This window comes from Nerophis lumbriciformis, linkage group LG13 (genome assembly GCF_033978685.3).
Source record: "Nerophis lumbriciformis linkage group LG13, RoL_Nlum_v2.1, whole genome shotgun sequence".
In the NCBI taxonomy this organism is placed as follows: domain Eukaryota; kingdom Metazoa; phylum Chordata; class Actinopteri; order Syngnathiformes; family Syngnathidae; genus Nerophis; species Nerophis lumbriciformis.
The window spans coordinates 6,021,014-6,045,420 of NC_084560.2; the positions used below are offsets into that span (position 1 = coordinate 6,021,014).

At 34.6% G+C, this 24,407-nt stretch overlaps 1 protein-coding gene across 1 annotated transcript in view; it reads right to left on the minus strand.

Annotated features, from left to right (window-relative positions):
* The window catches only part of LOC133614008 (sodium-driven chloride bicarbonate exchanger-like), a 154,956-nt gene that overhangs the window by 117,467 nt on the left and 13,082 nt on the right, over positions 1-24,407 (minus strand). The window contains exons 6-8 of the mRNA XM_061971937.2: positions 24,353-24,407; positions 16,365-16,456; positions 15,640-15,798 (exon numbers count right to left, since the gene is read on the minus strand). The exon at positions 24,353-24,407 is cut by the window's right edge and continues 778 nt beyond it. Of these exons, the coding sequence (XP_061827921.1) occupies positions 15,640-15,798; positions 16,365-16,456; positions 24,353-24,407 (306 nt within the window). The remainder of the gene's footprint in view (positions 1-15,639; positions 15,799-16,364; positions 16,457-24,352) is intronic.

Here is a 24,407-nt window from a genome sequence, read left to right on the forward strand (position 1 = left end):
GTTGCTGTTGTTCCCAAACTTTTCCATTTTCTTACGATAAAGCCGACAGTTGACTTTGGGATATTTAGGAGCGAGGAAATTTCACGACTGGATTTGTTGCACAGGTGGCACCCTATGACAGTTCCATGCTGGAAATCACTGAAAGTGGCCCATTCTTTCAGAAATGTTTGTAGAAACAGTCTCCATACCTAAGTGCTTGATTTGATACACCAGGCCAAGTGATTCTCATCATTTTGGATGGGCGGCCAAATACTTTTGGCAATATAGTGTATAATACAAATAGTTAATGATATAGTTTCTAAATGTATTTATACTCACTTAGGGTGAAACCTGGGCCGGTTTTTAAGAACACAACGGGAGCAATGTCAAAATGGCTTTGTTGGCCAGAATGGGGGAACTCCTTGGCAACAAATAACCAAAAGCTGTCCAAAGGAAGATCAGCAAAGCTTAGCTTTAAAACCATCTTGTATCAGTTCAATGAGTTCCTCTTGCTCTGCGGGGTCACTAACCCGGTCAAGGGATTCTGTGACGGCGGAAGAGAAATGAAACAATAACTTCTCCTCAAGGGTTTTCAAATGTGTGCCAATCACGTGGCACATTGCAATGTTGCCATGGTGCAGTTCCTCAGTGAGTGGGAACATCGCAAGACAAATAAAGTAAGTTTCTTACAAGTAGCATTATCACTGGAGGACGAGGAATGGCTAAACATGCTTCACTACACACCGTAGCTCACCGGCATCAAAATGTAAACAAACCCCATGCGTGGATAGGATAGGAATAAAGGGAATAAAAATAGAAACTGGATTGGGAATAAAGGGAATAAAAATAGAAACTGGATTGGGAATAAAGGGAATAAAAAGAAGCTGGAACAGGAATAAAAGGAATATAAATCAGAAAAATAGGAATAAAGGGAACAAAACGAAGCTGAAATAGGAATAAAGGGAATACAAATAGAAGCTGGATTGGGAATAAAGGGAATAAAAAGAAGCTGGAACAGGAATAAATGGAATAATAAGAAGCTGCAACAGGAATAAAAGGAATATAAATCAGAAAAATAGGAATAAAGGGAACACAATTAAGCTGAAATAGGAATAAAGGGAACAAGGAGAAGCTGGGACAGAAATTAAGGGAATATAAATGAAAATAATTAGGAATAAAGGGAACAATAAAAAGATGGGACAGGAATAAATGGAATAAAAAGAGGATGGAACAGGAATAGAGGGAATATAAATCAGAAAAATAGGAATAAAGGGAACAAAACGAAGCTGAAATAGGAATAAAGGGAATAAAAATAGAAGCTGGATTGGGAATAAAGGGCATAAAAAGAAGCTGGAACAGGAATAAATGGAATAAAAAGAAGCTGCAGCAGGAATAAAAGGAATATAAATAAGAAGAAATAGGAATAAAGGGAACAATAAAAAGCTGGGACAGGAATAAATGGAATAAAAAGAAGATGGAATAGGAATAAAGGGAATACAAATCAGAAAAATAGGAATAAAGGGAACAAAAAGAAGCTGAAATAGGAATAAAGGGAATACAAAGAGTCTGGAATAGGAATAAATGGAATAAAAACGAAGCTGGCGTGGCGTGGCGCAGTGGAAGAATGGCCGTGCGCGACCCGAGGGTCCCTGGTTCAATCCCCACCTAGTACAAACCTCGTCATGTCCGTTGTGTCCTGAGCAAGACACTTCACCCTTGCTCCTGATGGGTGCTGGTTAGCTACACCTGACATCCACTGTAATGATACCAAGTACGGGCACGTATCTAGTCGATACTACTATGATTACGTGGATATTTTTTGGAATCACAAAATCTTCTTTCGATTTTTTTAAATGTATATTATGTTCATAAAGTCATGAAATACGTCCCTGGACACATGAGGACTTTGAATATGACCAATGTATGATCCTGAAACTACTTGGTATCGCATCGATATCTAAATGTGTGGTATCATCCAAAACTAATGTCAAGTATCAAAGAAGAGAAGAATAAGTGATTATTACATTTTAACAGAAGTGTAGATAGAACATGTTAAAACAGAAAATAAGCAGATATTAACAGTAAATGAACAAGTGGATTAATAATATTTTTTTTACAGTTTGTCCCTCAAAATAATAGGTGTATAAATGACACAATATGTTACTGCATAGACTAATTAGGAGTCTTTGTTTGTTTACTTACTACTAAAAGACAAGTTGTCTAGTATGTTGACTATTTTATTTAAGGACTAAATGACAATAATAAACATATGTTTCATGTACACTAACATATTTTGTTACAATAAAGCCAATAATGAAATTTTTTTGTGGTCCCTTTTATTTAGAAAAGCACCAAAAAGTAACGAAAAGTCTCAAAATAATTTTAGTACTGGTACCGGTACCAAAATATAGGTATCTTACAACACTAGTACACACTATAGTATACTTTGTGCACACTAATAGTACACACTATTGTATACTTTGTACACACTAATAGTACACACTATTGTATACTTTGTACACACTAATAGCTGGAGGAAAATATTACAACAACATGTTTCCTTTCCTGTGGCGTCAATGCAACAAAGTCAGCTGCACCAAGCTAGAATGGGAATAAAGGGAATAAAAAGAAGCTGGAATAGGAATAAAGGTAATACAAAGAAGCTGGAACAGGAATAAAAGAAAAATAGGAATAAAGGAAACAAAAAGAAGCCAAAATAGGAATAAAGGGAACAAGAAGAAGCTGGAATAGGAATGAAGGGAACAAAAAGAAGCTGGAATAGGAATAAAGGGAATACAAAGAAGCTGGAACAGGAATAAAGAGAATATAAATAAGAAAAATAGGAATAAAGGGAACAAAAACAAGCTAGAAAAGGAATAAAGGGAACAATAATTAGCTGGAATAGGAATACTGGGAATAAAAAGAAGCTGGAATAGGAATAAAGGGAACAAAAATAAGTTAGAATGGGAATAAAGGGAATACAAAGATGCTGGAATAGGAATAAAAAGAAGCTGGAATGGAATAAAAAAGAAGCTGGAACAGGAATAAAGGGAATACAAATAAGAAAAATAGGAATAAAGGGAACACAAAGAAGCTGGAATAGGAATAAAGGGAACAAGAAGAAGATGGAATAGAAATGAAGGGAATAAAAAGAAGCTGGAACAGGAATAAAGGGAATACAAAGAAGCTGGAATAGGAATAAAGGGAACAAGAAGAAGATGGAATAGAAATGAAGGGAATAAAAAGAAGCTGGAACAGGAATAAAGGGAATACAAAGAAGCTGGAACAGGAATACAGGGAATATAAATAAGAAAAATAGGAATAAAGGGAACAAAAACAAGCTAGAAAAGGAATAAAGGGAACACAAATTAGCTGGAATAGGAATACTGGGAATAAAAAGAAGCTGGAATAGGAATAAAGAGAACAAAAATAAGTTAGAATGGGAATAAAGGGAATACAAAGACGCTGGAATAGGAATAAAAAGAAGCTGGAATGGAATAAAAAAGAAGCTGGAACAGGAATAAAGGGAATATAAATAAGAAAAATAGGAATAAAGGGAACAAAAAGAAGCTGGAATAGGAATAAAGGGAACAAGAAGAAGATGGAATAGGAATAGAGGGAATATAAAGAAGCTGGAATAGGAATATAGGGAACAAGAAGAAGCTGGAGTTGGAATACAGGGTATAAAAAGGAAGCTGCAACAGGAATAAATGAAATAAAAAGAAGCTGGAACAGGAATAAAAGGAATATAAAAAAATAGGACTAAAGGGAACAAAAGGAAGCTAGAATAGGAGTAAAGGGAACAAGAACAAGCTGGTCGAGGAATAAAGGGAACAAAAGAAGCTATAGTAGGAATAACGGGAATAAAATAAGCTGGAACAGGAATAAATGGAATAAAAAGAAGCTGAAATACGAATAAAGTTAACAAGAAGAAGCTGGGATAGAAATAAAGGGAACAAAAGAAGCTAGAGTAGGAATAAAGGGAGTAAAAAGAAGCTGAAATAGAAATAAAAGGGAACAAGAATAAGCTGGAATAGGAGTAATGTTATGGCTTGGCGAGAATGAGGAAGGGGACCATTGACACAAGTTTTATTTCAACAGTTTCTTTGATCCCTCTGTGGACAGGAAGTACGCTATAAAGAGCTGAGAGAACTACAAAGTAAAGCGCTCCAAGAGGAGGAAAAAGGAAGGCAAAGCATTATGGAATTAGCTCACAAAAACTGACCAAAAAACTTTATCAAAGCCAAAATCACTCTTTCTCAGAGGGAACAAAGAAATGAATAAATAAGGTGAGGCAATACTTAACAACTTGGTTCGAGACTGTGGACGACGGCTGGAGGGACGTGACGAGACGATATATTCTGACAAGAAGACCAGACCGGACCAGAGGAGGACTATACAATTACACACATGAGGTACTCTGACAAGAAGACCGGACCAGAGGAGGACTACACACACATGAGGTGAGGGAGGGCGACACAGGTGGACACAATCAGCCAATCAGGAGAGACATCAGACCAGTGACACAGGAGGAAAAGCAAGTGACCTGAAATGAGAGGGAGAGGTAACCTTTCAAAATAAAACAGGAAATGACAAGCCATCATGAAACCTGACGAAACCCAGACAAGAGTTCACCCAGGTGTGACAATAGGAAAAAAGGGAACAAAATAAGCTAGAGTAGGAATAAAGGGAACAAAAATAAGCTGGAATAGGAATAAAGGGAATATAAATAAGATGGGACAGGAATAAATGGAATAAAAAGACGATGGAACAGGAATAAAGGGAATATAAATCAGAAAAATAGGAATAAAGGGAACAAAACGAAGCTGGAATAGGAATAAAGGGAATACAAATAGAAACTGGATTGGGAATAAAGGGAATAAAAATAGAAACTGGATTGGGAATAAAGGGAATAAAAAGAAGCTGGAACAGGAATAAAAGGAATATAAATCAGAAAAATAGGAATAAAGGGAACAAAACGAAGCTGAAAGAGGAATAAAGGGAATACAAATAGAAGCTGGATTGGGAATAAAGGGAATAAAAATAAGCTGGAACAGGAATAAATGGAATAATAAGAAGCTGCAACAGGAATAAAAGGAATATAAATCAGAAAAATAGGAATAAAGGGAACACAATTAAGCTGAAATAGGAATAAAGGGAACAAGGAGAAGCTGGGACAGAAATAAAGGGAATATAAATGAAAATAATTAGGAATAAAGGGAACAATAAAAAGATGGGACAGGAATAAATGGAATAAAAAGAGGATGGAACAGGAATACAGGGAATATAAATCAGAAAAATAGGAATAAAGGGAACAAAACGAAGCTGAAATAGGAATAAAGGGAATAAAAATAGAAGCTGGATTGGGAATAAAGGGAATAAAAAGAAGCTGGAACAGGAATAAATGGAATAAAAAGAAGCTGCAGCAGGAATAAAAGGAATATAAATAAGAAGAAATAGGAATAAAGGGAACAATAAAAAGCTGGGACAGGAATAAATGGAATAAAAAGAAGATGGAATAGGAATAAAGGGAATACAAATCAGAAAAATAGGAATAAAGGGAACAAAAATAAGCTGAAATAGGGAATACAAAGAGTCTGGAATAGGAATAAATGGAATAAAAACGAAGCTGGCGTGGCGTGGCGCAGTGGAAGAATGGCCGTGCGCGACCCGAGGGTCCCTGGTTCAATCCCCACCTAGTACCAACCTCGTCATGTCCGTTGTGTCCTGAGCAAGACACTTCACCCTTGCTCCTGATGGCTGCTGGCAGCTCCCTCCATCAGTGTGTGAATGTGTGTGTGAATGGGTAAATGTGGAAGTAGTGTCAAAGCGCTTTGAGTACCTTGAAGGTAGAAAAGCGCTAGACAAGTACAACCCATTTATCATTTATCATTTAATAAAAAAGAGCTGGAACAAGAATAAAAGGAACAAAAAGAAGCTGGAATAGGAATAAAGGGAATGAAAAAGAAGCTGGACTAGGAATAAAGGGAATAAAAAGAAGCTGGAACGGGAATACGTGGAATAAAAAGAAGCTAATACAGGAATAAAGGGACTATAAATAAGAAGAAATAGGAATAAATGGAACAAGAAGAAGCTGGAACAGGAATAAAGGGAATGAAAAGAAGAATACATCTTTAAAGAGAGGATGAATGCAGGTTGTCCATGACTTCTTACAGATGGTTACTTCACCAGATGCAGAATAACATTTTACACACCTTGCATTCATGTTGCATTCATGTTGCATTCATGTAGCATACATGTTGCATACATGTTGCATACATGTTGCATACATGTTGCATTCATGTTGCATTCATGTTGCATACATGTTGCATTCATTTTGCATACATGTTGCATTCATGTTGCATTCATGTTGCATTCATGTTGCATACATGTTGCATTCATGGTGCATACATGTTGCATTCATGTTGCATTCATGTTGCATACATGTTGCATTCATGTTGTATACATGTTGCATTCATGCTGCATACATGTTGCATTCATGTTGTATTCATGTTGCATTCATGTTGCATTCATGTTGCATTCATGTTGCATTCATGTTGCATTCATGGTGCATACATGTTGCATTCATGTTGCATTCATGTTGCATACATGTTGCATACATGTTGCATTCATGTTGTATTCATGTTGCATTCATGTTGCATTCATGTTGCATTCATGTTGCATACATGTTGTATTCATGTTGCATTCATGTTGCATTCATGTTGCATTCATGTTGCATTCATGTTGCATTCATGGCTGCTGATTGACAGCTTGGACCTTTCTTTCTTTTTTTGACACATGTTCAAGTGTGGATGGACAGCAACATTTCTGTTAGCAACGTTTCTGTTAGCAATGTTTCTGTTAGCAATTCTGTTAGCAAACTTTCTGTTAGTAATGTTTCTGTTAGCAATTCTGTTAGCAATTCTGTTAGCAAAGTTTCTATTAGCAATTATGTTAGCAATGTTTCTGTTAGCAACGTTTCTGTTAGCAATCCTGTTAGCAATTCTGTTAGCAATGTTTCTGTTAGCAACGTTTCTGTTAGCAATGTTTCTGTTAGCAATGTTTCTGTTAGCAATTCTGTTAGCAAAGTTTCTGTTAGCAATGTTTCTGTTAGCAATTCTGTTAGCAAACTTTCTGTTAGTAATGTTTCTGTTAGCAATTCTGTTAGCAATTCTGTTAGCAAAGTTTCTATTAGCAATTATGTTAGCAATGTTTCTGTTAGCAACGTTTCTGTTAGCAATCCTGTTAGCAATTATGTTGGCAATTCTGTTAGCAATTCTGTTAGCAAAGTTTCTGTTAGCAATTCTGTCAGCAATGTTTCTGTTAGCAACGTTTCTGTTAGCAATGTTTCTGTTAGCAATGTTTCTGTTAGCAATTCTGTTAGCAATGTTTCTGTTAGCAATGCTTCTGTTAGCAACGTTCCTGTTAGCAATGTTTCTGTTAGCAGCGTTTCTGTTAGCAACGTTCCTGTTAGCAATGTTTCTGTTAGCGTTTGATGGCCAGCCTGCTACAACTCACACTAAGTCAGGAGAGAAACAAGCAGAAAGGTAAGTTAGTGTGTTCTGTTCAAAAGGTAAGTCAGTGTGTTCTGCTCACAGCAAGAAGTATCATGTCCTGGCTGCTCAGAACAACATGGGTGAGACATGTGTTGGTGTGAGAAGACTGACCTCCCAGGCACATGCACCATAACATGTATATGACCTCTAAATGACCTCTACACTCCATTCTGGTGACCTTGGAACACAGCCTACAACATGTGATGATTATCATACTGCGACACAGCAGCGTGTCACATGATAGTCACGCCCTGACCTACCTGGATGTTGGATGTTGGATGTCGGATGCTGGATGTCGGATGATGGATGTCGGGTGTTGGGTGTTGGATGTTGGATGTCGGATGTTGAGTGTTGGGTGTTGGATGTTAGATGTTGGATGTCGGATGATGGATGATGGATGTTGGGTGTTGGATGTTGGATGTTGAGTGTTGGATGTTGGATGTCGGATGTTGGATGTCGGATGTCAGATGTCGGATGTTGGGTGTTGGATGTTAGATGTCGGATGCTGGATGTTGGGTGTTGGATGTTGGATGTCGGATGTTGGATGTCGGATGCCGGATGTTGAGTGTTGGATGTTGGATGTCGGATGTTGGATGTCAGATGTCGGATGTTGGGTGTTGGATGTCGGATGTCGGATGTTGGATGTTGGATGTCGGATGTCGGGTGTTGGATGTCGGATGTCGGTTGTTGGATGTTGGATGTCGGATGTCGGGTGTTGGATGTTGGGTGTTGGATGTCGGATGTTGAGTGTTGGGTGTTGGATGTTAGATGTTGGATGTCGGATGATGGATGTTGGGTGTTGGATGTTGGATGTTGAGTGTTGGATGTTGGATGTCGGATGTTGGATGTCGGATGTCAGATGTCGGATGTTGGGTGTTGGATGTTAGATGTCGGATGCTGGATGTTGGGTGTTGGATGTTGGATGTCGGATGTTGGATGTCGGATGATGGATGATGGATGTTGGGTGTTGGATGTTGGATGTTGAGTGTTGGATGTTGGATGTCGGATGTTGGATGTCGGATGTCAGATGTCGGATGTTGGGTGTTGGATGTTAGATGTCGGATGCTGGATGTTGGGTGTTGGATGTTGGATGTCGGATGTTGGATGTCGGATGCCGGATGTTGAGTGTTGGATGTTGGATGTCGGATGTTGGATGTCAGATGTCGGATGTTGGGTGTTGGATGTCGGATGTCGGATGTTGGATGTTGGATGTCGGATGTCGGATGTCGGGTGTTGGATGTCGGATGTCGGTTGTTGGATGTTGGATGTCGGATGTCGGGTGTTGGATGTTGGGTGTTGGATGTCGGATGTTGAGTGTTGGGTGTTGGATGTTAGATGTTGGATGTCGGATGATGGATGATGGATGTTGGGTGTTGGATGTTGGATGTTGAGTGTTGGATGTTGGATGTCGGATGTTGGATGTCGGATGTCAGATGTCGGATGTTGGGTGTTGGATGTTAGATGTCGGATGCTGGATGTTGGGTGTCGGATGTTGGATGTCGGATGCCGGATGTTGAGTGTTGGATGTTGGATGTCGGATGTTGGATGTCAGATGTCGGATGTTGGGTGTTGGATGTCGGATGTCGGATGTTGGATGTTGGATGTCGGATGTCGGGTGTTGGATGTCGGATGTCGGTTGTTGGATGTTGGATGTCGGATGTCGGGTGTTGGATGTTGGGTGTTGGATGTTGGATGTCAGATGTCGGATGTTGGGTGTTGGATGTTGGGTGTAGGATGTCGGATGTTGGATGTCGGATGTTGGATGTTGGATGTCGGATGTTGGATGTCGGATGCCGGATGTTGAGTGTTGGATGTTGGATGTCGGATGTTGGATGTCAGATGTCGGATGTTGGGTGTTGGATGTCGGATGTCGGATGTTGGATGTTGGATGTCGGATGTCGGGTGTTGGATGTTGGGTGTTGGATGTTGGATGTCGGATGCCGGATGTTGGGTGTTGGATGTTGGGTGTTGGATGTCGGATGCCGGATGTTGAGTGTTGGATGTTGGATGTCGGATGTTGGATGTCGGGTGTTGGACGTTGGATGTTGGGTGTTGGGTGTTGGAAGTCGGATGTTGCGTGTTGGATGTTGGATGTCGGATGCCGGATGTTGGGTGTTGAATGATGGATGTTGGATGTCAGATGCCAGATGTTGGGTGTTGAATGTTGGATGTCAGATGCCGGATGTTGGATGTCAGATGCCGGATGTTGGATGTCGGATGTTGGGTGTTGGATGATGGATGTTGGATGTCAGATGCCAGATGTTGGATGTTGGGTGTTGGATGTCGGATGTTGGATGTTGGATGTCAGATGCCGGATGTTGGGTGTTAGATGTTGGATGTCGGATGTTGGATGTCGGATGTTGGATGTCGGATGATGGATGTTGGGTGTTGGATGTTGGATGCCGGATGTTGGGTGTTAGATGTTGGATGTCGGATGTTGGATGTCGGATGTTGGGTGTTGGATGCCGGATGTTGGATGTCAGATGCCGGATGTTGGGTGTTAGATGTTGGATGTCGGATGTTGGATGTTGGATGTTGGGTGTTAGATGTTGGATGTCGGATGTTGGATGTCGGATGTTGGATGTTGGATGTCGGATGCCGGATGTTGGGTGTTGGGTGTTGGGTGTTGGGTGTTGGATGTTGGATGTCAGATGCCGGATATTGGGTGTTGGATGTTGGGTGTTGGAAGTCGGATGTTGGGTGTTGGATGTCTATATATATATATATATATATATATATATATATATATATATATATATATATATATATATATATATATATATATATATATATATATATCCAGGCTTGTAGGGATGAAATAGCCTCTGTGTTTTTCCTGACCTAACGTGTATATATTTATATATATATATATGCTCGGGATCTTTCTGTGTGGAGTTTGCATGTTCTCCCCGTGACTGCGTGGGTTCCCTCCGGGTACTCCGGCTTCCTCCCACCTCCAAAGACATGCACCTGGGGATAGGTTGATTGGCAACACTAAATTGGCCCTAGTGTGTGAATGTGAGTGTGAATGTTGTCTGTCTATCTGTGTTGGCCCTGCGATGAGGTGGCGACTTGTCCAGGGTGTACCCCGCCTTCCGCCCGATTGTAGCTGAGATAGGCTCCAGCGCCCCCCGCGACCCCAAAAGGGAATAAGCGGTAGAAAATGGATGGATGGATATATATATATATATATATATATATATATATATATATATATATATATATGTATGTGTGGGAAAAAAATCACAAGACTATTTAATCTCTACAGGCCTGTTTCATGAGGGGGGGTACCCTCAATCGTCAGGAGATTTTAATGGGAGCATTCGCATACCATGGTTTATATAGGGCACAGAGTGGGTGGGTACAGGCTGGCCTAGGGGCGTGGTGATTGGCTCATGTGTTACCTAGGAGGTGTTTCCGTCTATGGCGGCATGTTGTTACAATTTCGACAGGTCTGGACGGTAAATAATAAACAGTTTCTCTTTCAAGCATAGGTTGCATCTTTTATTACCACTATTGTAAGGTGTGCTGGATGCAAGAATTTGCCATGTTATTGAATATTCAACATTATTGTCTTTGAGGTCCCAAATGTGTTTGCTGAGTTCTGTGGTATTTCGCAGGTTTTTGTTCCTGAAAGAAGCCTTGTGATTGTTCCATCTGGTTTTGAATTCTCCCTCGGTTAATCCTACATATGTGTCGGATGTGTTAATGTCCTTGCGTATTACCTTAGATTGGTAGACAACTGATGTTTGTAAGCACCCCCCGTTGAGAGGGCAATCAGGTTTCTTTCGACAATTACATCCTTTGTTGGTTTTGGAGTCGCTCTGTCTGAGGGCCGACGGCTCATTTGCAATTGTTTTGTTGTGGTTTGAGATGATTTGTCGTATATTGTTCATGCAGCTGTAGCTCAATTTAATGTTGTTCTTGTTGAATACTTTTCTTGGGATGTTGTCTTTGGGAAAGTGTTTGTCAATCAGATTGAGGAATTTGTGTCCAATGTTCGTTGAGACGTTTTTGCTGTATGGGGGGGTTGTACCAGATGATGTCGTTTCGTTTTCTGTTCTTTTTTGGCTGGTTTCCTGGCGTGGGTTCATAGGTGAGGGTGAAATTGTATCCGCTTTCATCAAGGGCTTTTTGGTACGGGGGGGTTGCTTGGTCAAATTCAGCTTTGCTAGATGACAGCATCGAGATGAAATAGTCTTGTGATTTTTTTCCCACACATACATATATTGCGCTCTACTACGGTATCGAGCACTATTTTTTGGATAACCTTATTAAGACATATATATATATATATATATATATATATATATATATATATACATGGCTTCAGGAGGGACCTTGGCCTGGCGAGCCGCCGCCAACTCCTCCCTCCAACCTCCTGTGTCTTTGGACTTATTTTGTTTTTTTGGGGATGTCTGGAATCCGTCCCTTGGGGGGAGACGGGTCTTTCCTGGTCTCCCACCGTGGTTACAGTGAAGCCAGGTGCTACATACGCTTCATCATATTCTGGTATGGCAAAAAACAGATCATCCCCCCCCCGGGTATCGCAAACCCCCCCAGTGACTTGCAGTTCAGTCAAATGTTTTCAAAAACGTTCCTGTTTGACATTCTGACAAGCAAATTGATGTTGTGACCAAATATTGGAGAATTTTCTTCAGGAAATGTTACTCATAAAGCAAATGGATTAAAATATGTTGTAGCTACAATGTTTAAACAACTAATGAATACTCAAGTAAGGTGACTTAAAGACACAATAACAACAACAATAATAATAACAACAATAATATAACAACAGCAATAATAAAACCAACAATAATAACAACAATGATTATAATGACAAAATAATATTATTAATAATAACAACAACAACTAAAATAATGACAATAATAACAGCAATAAAAACAATAGCAATAATAACAATAATAATATAACAACACCAATAATAATAGTGTTGCAATGAAGTTCAATTGCAGCAAAACTATCATCAATTTCCACAAATTAATTTCACTTGTGATATTTGCTGCTGATGACTTGTTTTTGTCAGTTGTCATGAAATATAATAACAACAACAATTATAATGATAACAACAACAGTCAGTTGTCATAAAATATGTCAATAATAACAACAACAATAATAAAAACAACAACAATTATAATAATAACAACAATAATAATAATAACAACAACAGTCAGTTGTCATGAAATATAATATAACAACAATTATAATAATAACAACAACAATTATAATAACAACAACAATTATAATAATAACAACAATAATAATAATAACAACAACAGTCAGTTGTCATGAAATATAATAATAATAACAACAATTACAATAATAACAACACAAATAATAACAACAGTCAGTTGTCATGAAATATAATAATTACAACAACAACAATTATAATTAATTACAACAATCATTATAATAATTACTGCAATAATAATAATAACAGCAACAGTCAGTTGTCATGAAATATAATAATAACAACAACAATTATAATAATAACAACAATAATAATAACAACAACAGTCAGTTGTCAGGAAATATAATAATATTAACAACAATTATAATAATAACAACAATAATAATAACAACAGTCAGTTGTCATGAAATATAATAATAACAACAACAATTATAATAATAACAACAATAATAATAATAACATTAATAACAACAACAGTCAGTTGTCATGAAATATAATAATAACAACAACAATTATAAAGATAACAACAACAATTATAATAATAACAACAAAAATAATAACAACAACAGTCAGTTGTCATTAAATATAACAATATTAACAACAACATTATAATAATAACAACAACAATTACAAATACAACAAAAATAATAACAACAGTCAGTTGTCATGAAATATAACAATATTAACAACAACAATTATAATAATAACAACAACAATTATAATAATAACTACAACAATAATAATAATAAAAACACCAACAACAGTCAGTTTTCATTAAATATAACAATATTAACAACAACAACTAAAATAATAATAACAACAATTATAATAATAATAACAACAACAATAATAATAATAATAACAACAACAGTCAGTTGCCATGAAATATAATAACAACAACAATTATAATTATAACAACAATATGAATAACAACAACAGTCAGTTGTCATGAAATATAATAATAACAACAACAATGATAACAACAACAATTATAATAATAACAACAATATGAATAACAACAACAGTCAGTTGTCATGAAATGTAATAATAACAACAACAATTATAATGATAACAACAACAATTATAATAATAACAACAAAAATAATAACAACAACCGTCAGTTGTCATGAAATATAACAATATTAACAACAACTATTATAATAATAACAACAACAATTATAATAATAATAACAACGATAAGAATAATAACAAAAACAACAGTCAGTTGTCATGGAATATAATAATAACAACAACATTTATAATAATAATAACAACAATTATAATAATAAAAACAACAATAATAATAATAATAATAATAATTATAATAATAACAACAATAATAATAATAACAACAACAGTCAGTTGTCATGAAATATAATAACAACAACAATTATAATAATAACAACAATAATAATAACAACAACAGTCAGTTGTCATGAAATATAAAAATAACAATACAAATTATAATAATAACAACAAGCATAATAACAGTCAGTAGTCATGAAATAAAACAATAATAACAACAACAATAATAATAACAACTACAATTATAATAAAAACAACAAAAATAATAATAACAACAACAGTCAGTTGTCATGAAATATAATAACAACAACAATTATAATAAAAACAACACTTATAATAATAACAACAATAATAATAATAACAACAACAATAATAATAACAACAATAATAATAATAATAATAACAGCAACAGTCAGTTGTCATGTAATATAATAATAACAACAACAATTATATTAATAACAACAACAGTCAGTTGTCATGAAATATAATAACAACAACAACAATTATAATAATAACAACAATAATAATAATAACAACAGTTAGTTGTCATGAAATATAATAACAACAACAATTATAATAATAACAACAATAATAATAATGACAACAACAGTCAGTTGTCATGAAATATAATAATAACAACAACAATTATAATAATAACAACAATAACAATAATAACAACAGTCAGTTGTCATGAAATATAATAACAACAATAACAATTATAATAATAACAACAATTATAATGACAACAACAATAATAATAACAACAACAGTCAGTTGTCATGAAATATAATAATTACAGCAATTATAATACTAACAACAATAATTATAATAATTACAGCAATAATAAGAATAACAGCAACAGTCAGTTGTCATGAAATATAATAATAACAACAACAATTATAATAATAACAACAATATTAATAACAACAACAGTCAGTTGTCATGAAATATAATAACAACAACAACAATTATAATAATAACAACAATAATAATAATAACAACAGTCAGTTGTCATGAAATATAATAACAACAACAATTATAATAATAACAACAATAATAATAATGACAACAACAGTCAGTTGTCATGAAATATAATAATAACAACAACAATTATAATAATAACAACAATAACAATAATAACAACAGTCAGTTGTCATGAAATATAATAACAACAATAACAATTATAATAATAACAACAATTATAATGACAACAACAATAATAATAACAACAACAGTCAGTTGTCATGAAATATAATAATTACAGCAATTATAATAATGACAACAATAATTATAATAATTACAGCAATAATAAGAATAACAGCAACAGTCAGTTGTCATGAAATATAATAATAATAACAACAACAATTATAATAATAACAACAATATTAATAACAACAACAGTCAGTTGTCAGGAAATATAATAATATTAACAACAATAATAATAACAACAACAGTCAGTTGTCATGAAATATACTAAAATCAACAATCATAACAACAACAATAACAACAACAACAACAACAGTCAGTTGTCATGAAATATAAGAATAAACAATAATAATAAGTGCAAAAGGCAAGAGGTGTGTTTACCGAGTGTAGCAGCGGCTGCAAGTGCAAGTCCTGGTCCTGCAAGTCCTGCAAGTCCTGCAAGACCTGGTCCTGCACGTCCTGGTCCTGCTGGGAGTCCATGGGTCCAGGTCCTGTCCTGCTGGATGTAGATGTGTGTGCACACTGACTAATGACTGATGACTAATGACAGCAGCAAGAGAGGGAGAGTCCATGTTGGTCACATGATCACTACTTGCTGATCACATGCTTAGTCACATGGTCACTACTTGCTGATCACATGGTCACTACTTGCTGATCACATGATCACTACTTGCTGATCACATGGTTAGTCACATGATCACTAAGTTACTCTCCATTAAATGTAACTAAGCTACAAGTTACTCTCCATTCAATGTAACTAAGGTACAAGTTACTCTCCATTAAATGCAACGAAGCTACAAGTTACTCTCCGTTAAATGTAACTAAGTTACAAGTTACTCCCCATTAAATGTAACTAAGCTACAAGTTACTCTCCATTAAATGTCGCTAAGGAAAAAACACCAGGCTTTGCTACACATCTTAAATGAAAGCCTGAGGCCTTGTCAACTGTCTGTCAGTCAGCATCCATGTTTCCATGCAGGAGAACATTCCAGACTGGATTCCAACCAACATGTTTGTGACAAAGCTGTCTAGTATTTAGTCAAGTTACGTGCAGATGTTGATAAATGTTGTCGTCTATTTGGTCATCGGCGTGTCCTTCATCTGACCCCGGACTGACCTTTGGGAGGATGAACGCCAGCTCCTGACATGAAAACATGTGCAGCTACTGCCCCCTGCTGGTGATGTCTGGTACTGCACCCTTTCAAACACAAGCATGAGCAATACACCCAACAATAGCATCTATAATACTGTACTGTACACATACTGTACACTGTGTACTGTACATGCATTCATTTACAACAACAACATAATGACAATAACAACAATAATAACAACCATAGTAAACAAACATAAACATCAGCATGACTTCTGCACATCTAATACAAACCCCGTTTCCATATGAGTTGGGAAATTGTGTTAGATGTAAATATAAACGGAATACAATGATTTGCAAATCCTTTCCAAGCCATATTCAGTTGAATATGCTACAAAGACAACATATTTGATGTTCAAACTGATAAACATTTTTTACGAAGCCACGCTGTTGTAACACGTGCTGAATGTGGCTCGGCGTTGTCTTGCTGAAATAAGCAGGGGCGTCCATGAAAAAGACGGCGCTTAGATGGCAACGTATGTTGTTCCAAAAGCTGTATGTACCTTTCAGCATTAATGGCGCCTTCACAGATGTGTAAGTTACCCATGTCTTGGGCACTAATACACCCCCATACCATCACACATGCTGCATTTTACACTTTGCGTTGATAACAGTCTGGAAGGTTCGCATTCCCTTTGGTCCGGATGACACGATGTCGAATATTTCCAAAAATAATTTAAAATGTGGACTCGTCAGACCACAGAAGACTTTTCCACTTTGCATGAGTCCATCTTGGATGATCTCGGGCCCAGAGAAGCCGGCGGCGTTTCTGGGTGTTGTTGATAAATGGCTTTCGCTTTGCATAGTAGAGCTTTAACTTGCACTTACAGATGTAGCGACAAACCGTAGTTACTGACAGTGGTTTTCTGAAGTGTTCCTGAGCCCATGTGGTGATATCCTTTAGAGATTGATGTCGGTTTTTGATACAGTGCCATCTGAGGGATTGAATGTTGGTTTCCGGCCATGCCGCTTACGTGGAGTGATTTCTCCAGATTCTCTGAACCTTTTTGTTGATATTACGGAGCGTAGATGGTGAAATCCCTAAATTCCTTGCAATAGCTGGTTGAGAAAGGATTTTCTTAAACTGTTCAACAATTTGCTCACGTATTTGTTGACAAAGTGGTGACCCTCGCCCCGTCCTTGTTTGTGAACGACTGAGCATTTCATGGAATCTACTTTTTATACCCAATCATGGCACCCACCTGTTCCCAATGTGCCTGCACACCTGTGGGATGTTCCAAATAAGTGTTTGATGAGCATTCCTCAACTTTATCAGTATTTATTGCCACCTTTCCCAACTTCTTTGTCACGTGTCGCTGGCATCAAATTCTAAAGTTAATGATTATTTGCACAAAAAAAAAAAAATGTTTATGAGTTTGAACATCAAATATGTTGTCTTTGTAGCATATTCAACTGAATATGGCTTGAAAAGGATTTGCAAATCATTGTATTCCGTTTATATTTACATCTAACACAATTTCCCAACTCATATGGAAACGGGGTTTGTACTACATCCACTATTAGGGATTCCAAACCCCCCCACACCCCCTCCGTGCGTCGGTTGAGGTGGGCGGGTTTTTCAGGGGTGTATAATGTAGCCTGGAAGAGTTAGGGCTGCATTGGGATTCTGGGTATTTGTTCTGTTGTGTTTCTGGGTATTTGTTCTGTTGTGGGGCGGTACAGCTCGGTTGGTGGAGTGGCCGTGCCATCAACCTGAGGGTTGCAGGTTCGATCCCCGCTTCCGCCATCCTAGTCACTGCCGTTGTGTCCTCGGGCAAGACACTTTACCCACCTGCTCCCAGTGCCACCCACACTGCTTTAAATGTCACTTAGATATTGGGTAAAGCGCTTTGAGTCACTAGAGAAAAGCGCTATATAAATATAATTCACTTCACTTCACACTTGTTTATGTTGTGTTACGGTGCGGATGTTCCCCCGAAATGGGTTTGTCATTCTTGTTTGGTGTGGGTTCACACATATTTGTAACAGTGTTAAAGTTGTTTGTGCGGCCACCCTCAGTGTGACCTGTATGGCTGTTGATCAAGTATGTATTGCATTCACTTGTGTGTGTACAAAAGCCGCATACAACATGTGACTGGGCCGGCACGCTGTTTGTATGGTGATGAAGCGTTAAACAGATGTTCTAGAAGTATCTTGATGAAGTTCATTAACTGCTAAATGTGTCACTTAAAGGGTTATCACATTCGGCTTAGGGAAGTTTCCAAATATGTGAAGTCCTGGAAGTCCAAATAGATCAAGAGATATTCATGCTCATCAAAATAGTATTTCTTCATCTTCATTTGAACAATACAATCATAATCACAACCTAATAGTAACTTCATTTATTGTTGCTATGACATCACAACAGAGACTTATCTTCTCACAATTACATACAGCCAATTCAAAAATTTTAAATGTTACACAAATGTATGTTACACAAATGTATGTTACATAAATGTATGTTACATTAATGTAAGTTACATAAATGTATGTTACATTAATATATGTTACATTAATATATGTTACATAAATGTATGTTACATAAATGTATGTTACATTAATGTAAGTAACATTAATATATGTTACACAAATGTATGTTACATTAATGTAAGTTACATACATGTATGTTACATTAATGTATGTTACATTAATATATGTTACATAAATGTATGTTACATAAATGTATGTTACATTAATGTAAGTTACATACATGTATGTTACATTAATATATGTTACATTAATATATGTTACATAAATGTATGTTACATAGATGTATGTTACATTAATGTTAGTAACATTAATATATGTTACACAAATATATGTTACATTAATGTATGTTACATAAATGTAATAAGTATGTTACATTAATGTGTTACACGCATGCATGTTACATTAATGTTTTACACACATGTATGTTACATTAGTATGTTACACACATGTTTGTTACATTAATGTTTTACACACATGTATGTTACAATAGTGTGTTACACACATGTATGTTACATTAATGTATGTTACACAAATGTATGTTACATCAATGCATGTTACACAAATGTATGTTACATCAATGTATGTTACACAAATGTATGTTACATCAATGTATTTTATACAAATGTGTGTTACATTAATGTATGTTACACAAGCGTATGTTACATCAATGTATGTTACACAAATGTATGGTACATGTATGTATGTTATATAAACGTATGTTACATTAATGTATGTTACATAAATGTATGTTACATTAATGTATGTTACACAAACGTATGTTACATTAATGTATGTTACACAAATGTATGTTACACAAATGTATGTTACATTAATGTGTGTTGCACAAATGTATGTTACACAAATGTATGTTACGTAAATGTATGTTACATAAATGTATGTTACATTAATGTATGTTACATAAATGTATGTTATGTAAATCTATGGTACATAAATGTTTATTACACAAATGTATGTCACACAAATGTATGTTACACACGTTTGTTACATTAATGTTTTACACACATGTATGTTACATTAGTGTGTTACACACATGTATGTTACATTAATGTATGTTACACAAATGTATGTTACATCAATGCATGTTACACAAATGTATGTTACATCAATGTATTTTATACAAATGTGTGTTACATTAATGTATGTTACACAAGTGTATGTTACATCAATGTATGTTACACAAATGTATGGTACATGTATGTATGCTATATAAACGTATGTTACATTAATGTATGTTACATAAATGTATGTTACATTAATGTGTTACACAAACGTATGTTACATTAATGTATGTTACACAAATGTATGTTACGTAAATGTATGTTACATAAATGTATGTTACATTAATGTATGTTACATAAATGTATGTTACATAAATGTATGTTATGTAAATCTATGGTACATATATGTTTATTACACAAATGTATGTCACACAAATGTATGTTACACTAACGTATGTTGCGTAAATGTATGTTACATTAATGTATGTTGCACAAATGTATGTTACATAAATGTATGTTACATTAATGTATGTTACATAAATGTATGTTACATTAATGTAAGTAACATTAATATATGTTACACAAATGTATGTTACATTAATGTAAGTTACATAAATGTATGTTACATTAATATATGTTACATAAATGTATGTTACATAAATGTATGTTACATTAATGTAAGTTACATACATGTATGTTACATTAATATATGTTACAATGATATATGTTACATAAATGTATGTTACATAAATGTATGTTACATTAATGTATGTAACATTAATATATGTTACACAAATGTATGTTACACAAATATATGCTACATTAATGTATGTTACATAAATGTAATAAGTATGTTACATTAATGTGTTACACACATGCATGTTACATTAATGTTTTACACACATGTATGTTACATTAGTATGTTACACACATGTTTGTTACATTAATGTTTTACACACATGTATGTTACATTAGTGTGTTACACACATGTATGTTACATTAATGTATGTTACACAAATGTATGTTACATCAATGCATGTTACACAAATGTATGTTACATCAATGTATGTTACACAAATGTATGTTACATCAATGTATTTTATACAAATGTGTGTTACATTAATGTATGTTACACAAGCGTATGTTACATCAATGTATGTTACACAAATGTATGGTACATGTATGTATGTTATATAAACGTATGTTACATTAATGTATGTTACATAAATGTATGTTACATTAATGTGTTACACAAATGTATGTTACACAAATGTATGTTACACAAATGTATGTTACATTAATGTATGTTGCACAAATGTATGTTACACAAATGTATGTTACGTAAATGTATGTCACATAAATGTATGTTACATTAATGTATGTTACATAAATGTATGTTACATAAATGTATGTTATGTAAATCTATGGTACATAAATGTTTATTACACAAATGTATGTCACACAAATGTATGTTACACTAACGTATGTTGCGTAAATGTATGTTACATTAATGTATGTTACACAAATGTCTGTTACATAAATGTATGTTACATAAATGTATGTTATATACATGTATGTTACATAAATGTATGTTACATAAATGTATTGTATGTTATATAATGCACATTACATAAACATGTGTTACACAAACATGTTACATTAATGTATATTACATAAATGTATTGTATGTTATATATTGCACATTACATAAACATATGTTACATAAACATGTCACATTAATGTATGTTACATAAATGCACATTACATAAACATATGTTACATAAATGTATGTTACATAAATGTGTGTTACATAAATGCATGTTACATAAATGTGTCACATTAATGTATGTTACATACATGTGTCACATGAATGTATGTTACATAAATGTTTGTTACATTAATGTATTTTACATGTTTGTATGTTACATTAATGTATTTTACATGTTTGTATGCTACATTAATGTATGTTACATTAATGTATGTTACATAAATATGTTGCATGAATGTATGTTACATAAATATGTTACATGAATGTATGCTACATTAATGTATGTTACATAAATATGTCGCATGAATGTATGTTACATAAATATGTTACATGAATGTATGTTGCATTAATATAAGTGACATGTATTATGTTACATTAATGTAAGTTGTTACATTAATGTATGTTACATTAATTTAAGTTGTTACTTTAATGTATGTTACATTAATTTGCTACAATAATGTTATATATTTATGTAACTTACATTGTACGTTACATTATTGTAACATACATTGATGTGTGTTACATTAATGTAACATACATGAATGTGTGTTACATTAAAGTATGCTTCTTAAAGCACGTACAGTATGTGGCCATGATGTCATAAACAATACAACTTGGATGGAAGTACAAAACATGAGTTTTCATCTGCTTTGCTACACACACAAAACATGTCATGTACATATTGATATTTGTATACTGTAAATATATATTCATAGTATTTGTATTTGACTATCACTGGAGGCTACACTCATGGAGACACTACATACATGATAGTTTGATGGAGACACTACATACATGATAGTTTGATGGAGACACTACATACATGATAGTTTGATGGAGACACTACATACATGATAGTTTACTCATGGAGACACTACATACATGATAGTTTGATGGAGACACTACATACATGATAGTTTACTCATGGAGACACTACATACATGATAGTTTACTCATGGAGACACTACATACATGATAGTTTACTCATGGAGACACTACATACATGATAGTTTACTCATGGAGACACTACATACATGATAGTTTGATGGAGACACTACATACATGATAGTTTGATGGAGACACTACATACATGATAGTTTGATGGAGACACTACATACATGATAGTTTGATGGAGACACTACATACATGATAGTTTACTCATGGAGACACTACATACATGATAGTTTAATCCAGTTCCAACACAAATCACCAAAATGTTTATGAAAGATTATTTACATGTTATATTTACAGCAGGAAAGTGGTGGAGAATTTACACTTTGGTTATTAACAATTACTTTTATCCTCATATTAACTGTATGGATGCATGTATGTATATATGGTGTATGTATGTATGTATGTATGTATGTATGTATGGTATATGTATGTATGTATATATGGTGTATATATGTATGTATGTATATATGTATGTATGTATGTATGTATGTATGTATGTATATATGGTGTATGTATGTATGTATGTATGTATGTATATATATGCATGTATGTATGTATGTATATATGCATGTATATATATGCATGTATGTATGTATGTATATATGTATGTATGTATGTATATATGGTGTATATATGTATGTATGCATGCATGCATGTATGCATGTATGTATGTATATATGTATGTATGTATGTATATATGGTGTATGTATGTATGTATGTATGTATGTATATATATATGCATGTATGTATGTATGTATGTATATATGCATGTATATATATATATGCATGTATGTATGTATGTATGTATGTATGTATATATGGTGTATGTATGTATATATGGATGTATATATGTATGTATATATGGTGTATGTATGTATGGATGTATATATGGATGTATATATGTATGTATGGTGTATGGATGTATGTATGTATGGATGGATAGATGTATATATGGATGTATGTATGGTGTATGTATGCATGTATGTATACACGTATGTATGTATATATGTATGTATGTAAGGATGGATGTATATATGTATGTATGTATGTATGTATGTATGGATGTATGTATGTATGGTGTATGTATATATGGATGTATGGATGTATATATGTATGTATGTATGGATGGATGGATGGATGAATATATGATGTATGTATGTATGTATGTATGTATGTATGTATGTATGGTGTATGGATGTATGTATATATGTATGTCTGTATGTATGTTTGTTTGTATGATGTATGGATGTACATGTATATATGTGTGGAGGGATGTATATATGTATCTATGTATGGATGTATGTATGGTGTATGTACGTATGTATGTATGTATGTATGTATGTATGTGTGTATGGATGTATGTATGTATGTATGTATGTATGTATGTATGTATGTATGGTGTATGGATGTATGCATGGATGAATGTATGGTGTATGTATGTATGTATATATGTATGGTGTATGTATGTATGTATGTATATATGTATGGTGTATGTATGTTTGTTTGTATGGTGTATGGATGTATGTATGTATGTATGTATATATGTATGGTGTATGGATGTATGTATGTATGTATGTATGTATGGTGTATGTATGTATGTATGGTGTATGTATGTATGGATGGTGTATGGATTATAATCTGAGTAGTGTTTAGCTGGGACAGAAGGTGTATAGTGTAGATAGATAGATGTGTGTATGAGTAGTGTTTAGCTGGGATAGAAGGCGTAGTACGCCGCGTCCTTGTGGCAGATCTTGTCGGCGTCTGC